This window comes from Alligator sinensis, unplaced genomic scaffold, assembly GCF_000455745.1.
Source record: "Alligator sinensis unplaced genomic scaffold, ASM45574v1 scaffold753_1, whole genome shotgun sequence".
NCBI classification, from domain to species: domain Eukaryota; kingdom Metazoa; phylum Chordata; order Crocodylia; family Alligatoridae; genus Alligator; species Alligator sinensis.
Window position 1 is genome coordinate 38800 of NW_005842625.1, and position 9123 is coordinate 47922.

General features: G+C 42.6%; 1 protein-coding gene across 1 annotated transcript in view; it reads right to left on the minus strand.

Moving 5' to 3' along the window:
* The window catches only part of LOC106722754 (dynein heavy chain 6, axonemal-like), a gene marked incomplete at its 3' end in the record, with an annotated part of 89220 nt that overhangs the window by 28294 nt on the left and 51803 nt on the right, over positions 1-9123 (minus strand). Inside the window, exons 12-13 of the mRNA XM_014524540.2 lie at positions 5207-5393; positions 4323-4402 (exon numbers count right to left, since the gene is read on the minus strand). Of these exons, the coding sequence (XP_014380026.2) occupies positions 4323-4402; positions 5207-5393 (267 nt within the window). The remainder of the gene's footprint in view (positions 1-4322; positions 4403-5206; positions 5394-9123) is intronic.

Consider the following 9123-nt stretch of genomic DNA (forward strand, 5'->3'; position numbering starts at 1 on the left):
GAATAGGCTGCAATTGGACCTAGACAGGTTACAGGGGTGGGCAGATGAGAACAGGATGGGTTTCAACACTGACAAGTGCAGGATACTGCACCTGGGGAGGAAGAACCAGCAGCATACCTACAAGCTGGGGAACTCCCTTCTTGTCAGTGTAGAGGCAGAAAAGGATCTTGGAATCATTTTTGATGCCAAAATGAACATGGGCTGACACTGTGGGGATGTGGTCAGGAAGGCCAACCACACCTTGTCGTGCATCCACAGATGCATCTCAAGCAGGTCCAAGAAGGTGATCCTCCCCCTCTATGCAACATTGGCTACGCCGCAGGAGTAGAACTGCGTCCAGATTTGGGGGCCACACTCCTAGAGTACTGTGTCCAGTTCTGGGCACCCCACTTCAAGAGGGATGTGGACAGCATTGACAGGGTCCAGAGGAGGGCCACCCACATGATCAGGGGGCAGCAGGGCAGGCCCTACAAGGAGAGGCTATGGGACCTGAACCTGCTCAGCCTCCACAAGAGAAGGCTGAGGGGGGATCTAGTGGCCATTTACAAACTAGTCAGAGGGGACCAGCAGGCATTGGGCGAGTCCCTGTTCCCCCGAGCACTACCAGGAGTGACTAGAAATAACGGTCACAAGCTGGCAGAGGGTAGATTTAGACTAGACATCAAGAGGCCCTACTTCACAGTCAGGGCGGCTAGGATCTGGAACCAACTTCCAAGCAAAGTGGTGCTGGATCCTACCCTGGGGGTCTCTAAGAGAAGATTAGACAAACACCTTGCTGGGGTCGTTTGACCCCAGTACTTTTTCCGGCCTATGCAGGGGGTTGGACTTGATGATCTGCTCAGGTCCCTTCCGACCCTACCAACTATGAAACTATGAAACAAACCCAAGTTCACTTCTTCATATGCTGTGAAAGGATGTACAGAAAGCAGACTATAAAAAGGCATGAGAAATTAGAATACAAAAGACAAGGGAGGAGGGAAAAAGAGAGACTGAGGGGAGGTAGCAGTGCTAGTCAAGAAACACAAATGATCAGCAGACCAGCAGACCCATAGCAATAAAGTGGGTCACAAACTAATCCAGCTAATGAGATAAGAATCCACAGTCCCTGTTTAAACAGTGTTGGGCCCCAAACTTCAAAAAGGATGTGGACAGATTGGAAAGAATCCAGTGCAGAACAACAAAAAATATTAAAGACCTGGGAATTTAGACTTTTAAGTGAAAGCTGAAGGAACTAGGGTTATTTGGTCTAGAGAAGAGAAGACTGGAGGGCAATTATAGAAAAGATGAAGATAGGCTTTTCTCTGTGGCTTCTGTGGCCACAGGGGATAGGACTAGGAGCAATGAACTCAAGCTGCAGCAGAGGATATTTAGGTTGGAGAACAGGAGGAACTTTCTGACTATGAGGGTGGTTAAGCACTGAAACACATCATCCAGAGAAGTTGTGGAATCTCCATCCTTGGAAATTTTCAAGAGCAGGTTAGGCAGACACTTGGCTGGGATGTTTTTTGTTAGGAATGTTCCTGTCTTAAGCAGGGGGCTGGACAAGATGACCTTGTGAGGTCCCTTCCAGCTCTATTTTCTCATGATTCTATTTTCCTAATTGCTCCTGAGAAACTGAAAAATACTTCAGAAGGATGATTTCATCTTTCTCTTTGTATCCTTGGGGAAAAACCCCCTTTTAATGGAATTCTCATGTTCTTTCCTAATTGTACCACAGTGACACTTGCCTTTGGTGTCTCTATGACATCTTTTGCTTCTTATAGTTATAAAATCTGAGTTTGTCTCTATTCCTGTTCTTTCACATGTCAGGAAATTCCCACTCATACCCAGTTACCTCTTCAAAGAAAGGAAAGAGGGAGATTGCTGTATCAGGATGAGATTTGGGTTGATAAGTACTTGATCTTTGGCTTCTTGTATAGCGCATATCTCATTGGCTTATTGGATCTGTATAGTGCAGGGATGCACAACTGAAAATTTATTGAGGGCCACTTGCCAGATGTGTTTCTAAAGGAAGGGCTGCTGCTAATGGGAAACATGACACTGCAAACAGGAAACTGGATGCACATGTAGGTGTAGGCACAGATTTATGAATCACTATGCAAGGAAAATATAATTTACAGTGATGAAGAGTAATTTGATTCACTGATTTTTCAAGTCCCTTTTTGCTTCTGATGGTCATAAAACAGCAATGGAAGAGGGGAGGAGAAAAGGATATATGCTATTAAGGAGTTACATAAATAATCAACCTGGAAATTGTAATGCTGTTAGAGGAGCATGGAAGACTGTGATAAGAGACAGTCAAGATTCAGTAAGAAAAGTGAATGGAGAGGAGCTGGGTAGGTGATAAGTGACAGCAACACAGTGGAGAGTTGGATGCAATGCTGCTCAAACGTGGAAAGGAGAAGTTGAAAACAGCAGAAATGGGGGAAACATGGCACCCCACACCCCATGTAGTTTGAGAGGACAGGCATCTGTAAGAGAGGATAGCTACAAAAGAGAGCATCAGTAGATTCAGGTTAGGAACTCTGCCTTTTTTCTATGCACTTCAGTATGCTATGGACACTCCATGCCCACCTTTGACCATAACCCTGTTACTTATACTACCACTGAAAAAAGAAGAGGATTTGTTCTGTGATCACATCAGTTAGCAGAGAGAATGTAATTAAGGAACTCTAAGAGTGGGAGGAATATTCATAAAGACCTATGGAAAGTGGGGCTCAATGAAATGTATACTGCCAACTATTACTAGGCATGCATCTGCTAAAAAGGGACATTTTAGGGGCAATATCAAAATGGGTATTTTTACTCAAATAGCAGATTCATAAAACTATTCATTTTCTGTTCCAATTTCATCTGTTCAGAACAATGAATCAGTTCTAACTCCATATGTGTTTTATTTGCCATAAAGCTGACAATCTGTAATATAGAAACAAAATGTATAAACAATGATTCATAAGTTTAACATTTGATAATAACACATTTACATCTATAGTTACTCCTAGTGAAACTATGGTAAAAATGCTAAACTATATGGCCAGCAAAACCCAATTGGGTCACTGTAGTTAAATGACAGAAATTTAGGGAACTTCAGTAATGGAGATAGAAGGGAGTGGTGGAGCATTCTGTCATGGAGGTGGTAACAGAGATTTGAACAGGAATAGAAGAGAGCAGTTGGGAGCACAGGATGTTGAAAGTTTTGAGTCAGAAAGAGTAGCAGCTGAGAGAGGGGGTATATAACTGAGAGTTTTGGACTAGCTGAGAAATTAGCAGTTGGGAGTGGGAGAATATTGGAAAGTTTAAGCAAAGGAATTAAAGCAGAAGTTTAAGCAGGGAGGGAAGACTAGAAAATTTCTGGAAAAACACTTATGTACAATGTAATTTATAGTAGAAGATGCATTGGTTCCAGGGATCAATTTTATAGCTGTGTTGGTCTGGGGAAAAAAAGATACACAGAGCTCTTGGATAAAAACTACTGCCTTTGATCAAAGAGCTGTGTGTATCTCTGGAAAATGGTTTATATAGGAATATGTATCCACATCGAAATTCCCACCTAGGCATGAGAACTTCGGGGGAGATTTATTTGTGGTTGACCTGATTGTTTGTAATAAAGTTATATCATGAAGAAACTTGACCCTTTATATCCCCACCATAATTCTCAAACAAAAAAAGGAAACCACATCAGATAACGACTGTTTTGGGATATCTTAATTTCTTTCCTTAGAAGCAACGCATCAAAATCTCATTATTAGGCCAAAACTATCAGTGTTGTATACTCCTAGAAACTACCAAAGTGTTCATTAATGTGCTGAGAGTGTTTAGCAGCCTATTCCACTGGAACCTTACTATTAATGATCCATGTATGTGAAACACAGAGGAATACATCTCCACTAAGGCTTTCTATGTCAATATGCAGTATGAAAATGTTCTCAGTGCATCTTTGTAATTGCTCATAAACAACACATGATGCCAACTTAATGTTTTAACATATGAGCTTAATCTTGGCCTTACTGGTTTTAGAATTGGGATCTTCAGTGGAATGGCTACTGAGGTACCTAATAATGAGAATGTTTCACACATTTTAAAAACCATTTTACCTCACTGTTTTATTTAGGATAATTAAAGAGATCCCTTTAATTCCTCAGCTTCTATTTTATGATGAGACATAATAACATCCATTAGGCTGGGATATCAATATACAAGTCAAAATCTTTGATAAAGATTTCTGTCTCATCATCTTAATTTGATATGAGTTTTGCTTAATAAGGTACCAGAATACTGACCTAATTTTTAATTATATAGCATGGAAGCAGGGTCTTACTTACTCTGTTTTTAACTCTTGTTTCTTCTCTCCAGCCCTCACTAACACTGTCTTTATGGCTCTCATACCAAAATCATAATGATCCTAGCAAACACAAAATATAATTATTCATAATACATGTAAACATTACTTAGACTCACTTTACTGTTCTTATAAGGAACTGATCAGATGAAAATGAAGGCAAAATTTGACTCTTATACTGCATGCTTACCAACTATAAATTATTACTACATATGCAGAAAAAAATAATCAAAATAGTTAGCAATAGAAAAAATACATCCTAGTAGTAAACTTGTGAAATAAACAATGGGAAGCTCAGAAAAGTGAACAGTAACATTATCCTATGCCCTGAACAATTTAAGTTTTAGTGACATGTTTTACCTTTTATTGTAAACCCCCCTGACCCTTTTTTGGGGAAGGGCAACACACACATCTAATAAATAAATGCCTTTGCTAGTGAATTTTAATACTTCATCACACCAATTCGAGACTTCCTGATCAAAATCAGTTAATTCACATCATGAAATAAACGCCTGAAAAAACTATTTTCATTATTAAATATGTAGTTGCTAAAGGGGAATAAAATCAGAAGAAAAATGAACCTTGTTTATATGAATTAATATTTTTTACTTACAAAATAAAATTTGTTAAAAATAATTATTGCCTAAGCATAGACTTTATATGCAAAGGTTACATATTAAAGTTTTTTAAACCTACTTAATATTAATATATTTCCTTAAGATATTTTCTTTTAAATTGCTACAACCTAACTTATAGATGCATTAGTAGTGAATTCCACATGTGTTCTGGGGGTCTGTGCATACACATATTCACATGCTAGGTATGTTCTATAATATACAAAGCATACTTCTGAAAAGGATATTTTACCTGTTGTGACAACTGATTGCTAGCTAATTGATAAAGCTTGACTAGTTTCCCAGACAATGATTTAGCTGATTTGAAACCTCCTGAAAATAACATTACTTCAGCAATGAGTTGATAGTCTGGTACCATCATTGAGACAGGCCGAAACAGAGATTTTAAATTGTCTGGGAGTTCTACACGACCTTTGTATCTGTAATAAAACAAATAACCCATAAATCAAGCCATCAAAATTTCTCCCTCTGTTAAGCATGTGGAAGTTAGAATACCATAACAGTAAAAAGTACAGCATGCTATACAGCATATTAAGCCAGATACATCCTTTAACTACAGTGTACTCCATTTAACTGCACAGCTTCGGACTGAAAAACAGCTTTGCACCTCTCCAAACTTAATGGTACCAATAGTTGGTAATTACACAGAACTTTCAGTGCTGTCGTGTAAGCAGTCCCCAAACGGATCAGCTTCCCTCATTTTCAAGGCTTATATTCAGTTTGGGAGCTGCTTGTTAGAAAGCTTGAAAATGAAGCCTTCACTGTTTCTGGCACAATTGAACAGAATGACAGTTAGTTACAAAGCAGACTGGTGCTGAAAGATAGTATGTACTTAAGCATTTTATATACTTAACTGGTATACAGATAACTACATTTTGTTACAATGTAAGCAACACGAAAAATATATGGGTTTTTCCCCTCATTCACTTAAGCAAATTAGATACTTGCCTGCTATATAAGTACGTTACACTGTGTATAGAAATCTATCTGTATCTCTCTAGATCTATAGATATCACACATGTGGTTTTCCATGTGGAAAACTAGTTACCATGAGGTTAATAACTGAGTTTTCCTTCTTAAAGTGATTGTCTATATGTCTTCCATATCCAGTGACTTACAAACAGTAACTCAGTCCTGGAAGTTCATGCTTAGAGCCTACTGAAATAATAACTGCAGAAAGGCACCCTCAAAGCAGGGTTGAGGCTCAGAGGCCTCTACCAAAGAGCAGTACTAAGACAGCATGTTAACTCAGTTCCCAATAAAAGCTTTGCATATCTGTGAAACTAAAACAGCTCATGGAAATGAAGCAGAGACTCTGTAGGCTCCAGTCAAAAGAGAACTAAACTGCCCTGATGCTCATGTCATAGCATGCTTTAGTAGTCCAAGATATAGCTCAACAGCCCACATGGAGATAGGTCACTCTTTTATCCTATCAGCAAACATTTGGAACAGTCTAGCAATGAGGCCACCAGCCTGTTAGGAGCAGTGGGTTGAAATAATGCAGCTTGTTCTGAGGTAGGCAAGGGCTTCTAACCCACCTGCTGACACTTCTCTCTGTTGCCAAATTGCTGCAGAAGTCCATGTGATCTGCCACAGAATCTCCCTGCCACCAAAATGCCACCAACACCCAGGCTTCATGGGCTAGAGGAAATCGCTTGTTGTGCCAAGTTCAGCCCACGGGCTATAACTTGAGGGCCTAGGAGAACTTGTTCTGGCTTTGTACTGTAGAGGTAGTATGAAAGGCATTCCCCAGTCAGCAGCAAAAGCCAAGCAGTCCAGGGAAGGGGACAAGGGGTAGCAAAAGGGACAGAAAAGAGAGAGCTTTGGGATGGGTATTTGTTCCCCCAGATGGGCAAACTGGGCTCTGAGGGTTTTGAAGTACCTGGGATCTGCCTTGGCAAATGGCCCTTGTACTGGGTAGGGGAGGAGCTGTTTGGTCCTCCACGCACGTGCTCTCTCCCCCTGCCCCCAGCCCTTGGGGCCCCAGTTTTCCTACCCGGAGAAGCAAACAACCCCTCCCCTAACCAGTGCCAGGGCTGTCTGCTAAGGCAGCCCCCAAGTGCCTGCAACCCCCCAAACCCGCTTTCCCACCTGGAGGAGCAAATAGCCCTTCCCCTACTCATTCCCAAGCTCTCTCCTCCCCCTACCACTTTTGTTACCCTTTCCACCCACCCCTGGGCTGCTAGGCTTTTGTTGCTGGCTAGGGAATACTTTCCCTAGCCTGCAACAGCCATCAAAGCAGACAGCCCCCTGATCTGGGCACAAAAATGGCACCCCTGCCATGATCGGGCCACAATATTAGTGAGCTAAGCCTGTGATTTAAAGTAGACCCTATTCATAGACAGTTTCTGAATTTCCCTGCTTTTTAGTAGTGTTCTCTAGCCTAAGAAAGGCAGGAGTAAAACAGTACAATAAAGATAATAATAATCTGCAGTCCCTTGTTATGAAGATAACAGTTATACAGATAACAGATTTTTAAAAAGCAGACTTTAAACAGGGTATCTTGGGGAGATAAAAACGGCTAAAGGAGTACAGGATACCTGGTAGTTATGGAAAGAGACTATGTTAAAGGCACAATGACAAACAATCCCCATGCCATCCCTAATGCATTGTGGCTGCATTAGTGACTTTTGAAGGATCAGAAAATCAAAAAAAAAAAAAGGAGAGTCATATAAAATTTGCAAATAAGGGCATATCGTTAAGCATGAATATAAAGGAAAGCATACTGCACTGCACAAGCACACTGGGATAAAACTCAGAAAAGCTAAGGCACAAAAGGATGAAAAACAAGAAAGGGACTCTAACAGGGCAGGTTGTTCCTTTAAGGAGGAAAAATCAGCCCTGTTAAGTGTCACAACCCAAAGGGTGTGATTTTTGTTTTTGTGTGCTTCGGCACTGCTAAATTGTTCCCGCTAAATTATAGCTTCTTTGCACGGTGGAGTTTTCTGCTGCAAAAGAGAACCCCAGTGCAAGGGACAAGTTTCCCGCCAATTTGAAGCTTTCTTTGCAGGGTGCATTTCTTTGTTGCAGCACAGAAATGCTCGTTGCAAAGAGTTCCCGCCATTTGTATGCTAATTCGAGTCCCATTATTGGCCAGTTCTAAATTATTCACACGTGGCGGCTAGTGATTGGCTTGCTAGCCGTATAAAAGGCTTGAGTGGTTTCCGCCCAAGTTGGAGGACTCCACGAACAAGGGAGGAGGAGACTTCATGCTGTGTGAAGATCTCTAAGCGCTGCGGATCCTTACGGAACCAGTGCAGTTAAAGCAGGCAACGGAGGTCTGATCAACCTCTAGCCTCTCCCTGTCGCCGAGCGCAATCCAGACGTATCCCTTCCTGCGCGCAAGAGAACCGGACCCACGGAGCCTAGCAAACTTCATGTGAGCCCTTACGACCGGCCTCAGAGCTCTTCTACCCGGGTTCGAGTCCTGCAGGTTTATCTTCCCATCGCTGAAAACCCTTGCGACGTACCCTCGTGCCCTGCAGGTTCGAGTTTTGTTTTCTTTTCTGTCTGTAACCGCAACTCAAGCAAGCTTTCCAGCCTGCACCACTGCCATCTTGGTGTAAGTAAACAATCTTTTAAACTACCGATACGCGTCTGTGCCTAATTCCAGCTCGACGGCCTTCCCCCTCCAACCCGGCGTGCCCAGACTGCTGGCCACAGCCCGCGTGCAGCGTGAAAAAGGGCTTGGGTCGCTCCCGGCCCGCACATGGCGACGAGGATGGGATCAGGAGAGGGCTCGCTAGAACTGGAATTAGTTAAGAACTGCCCTTGGCACAGTAAAAAATGCCAAGTGAAATGCTTTATGGACTTCGAGGCGCATATCGCTTACCACCAGGCGGGCGGAACGGGGGAGAGATTTGTCAGCCGACGCCTTTCGCTGAAGGGAGAAGAGGGAGCCTCCGAGGACGGAGCCCCAAGAGAGAGAGAGGTGTGTTTGCTCCCTGCGGCGTTCGGGTGTATTATGAGCGACGAGCGGGTCCTGTTTAGGCCCCTCGATGCTGTGTCCCTCGCCGGACCCGACCCGGCAGGCGAAACGAACCCAACCTTCACCCGGGAGTATGCCCGATGCCTAAGATAGGCTTGGAAGAGTGAAGAACTGGAGCCAATCGGCCGGTTCCCTCCCCTCATGGTGGCTAGATTAAGGGG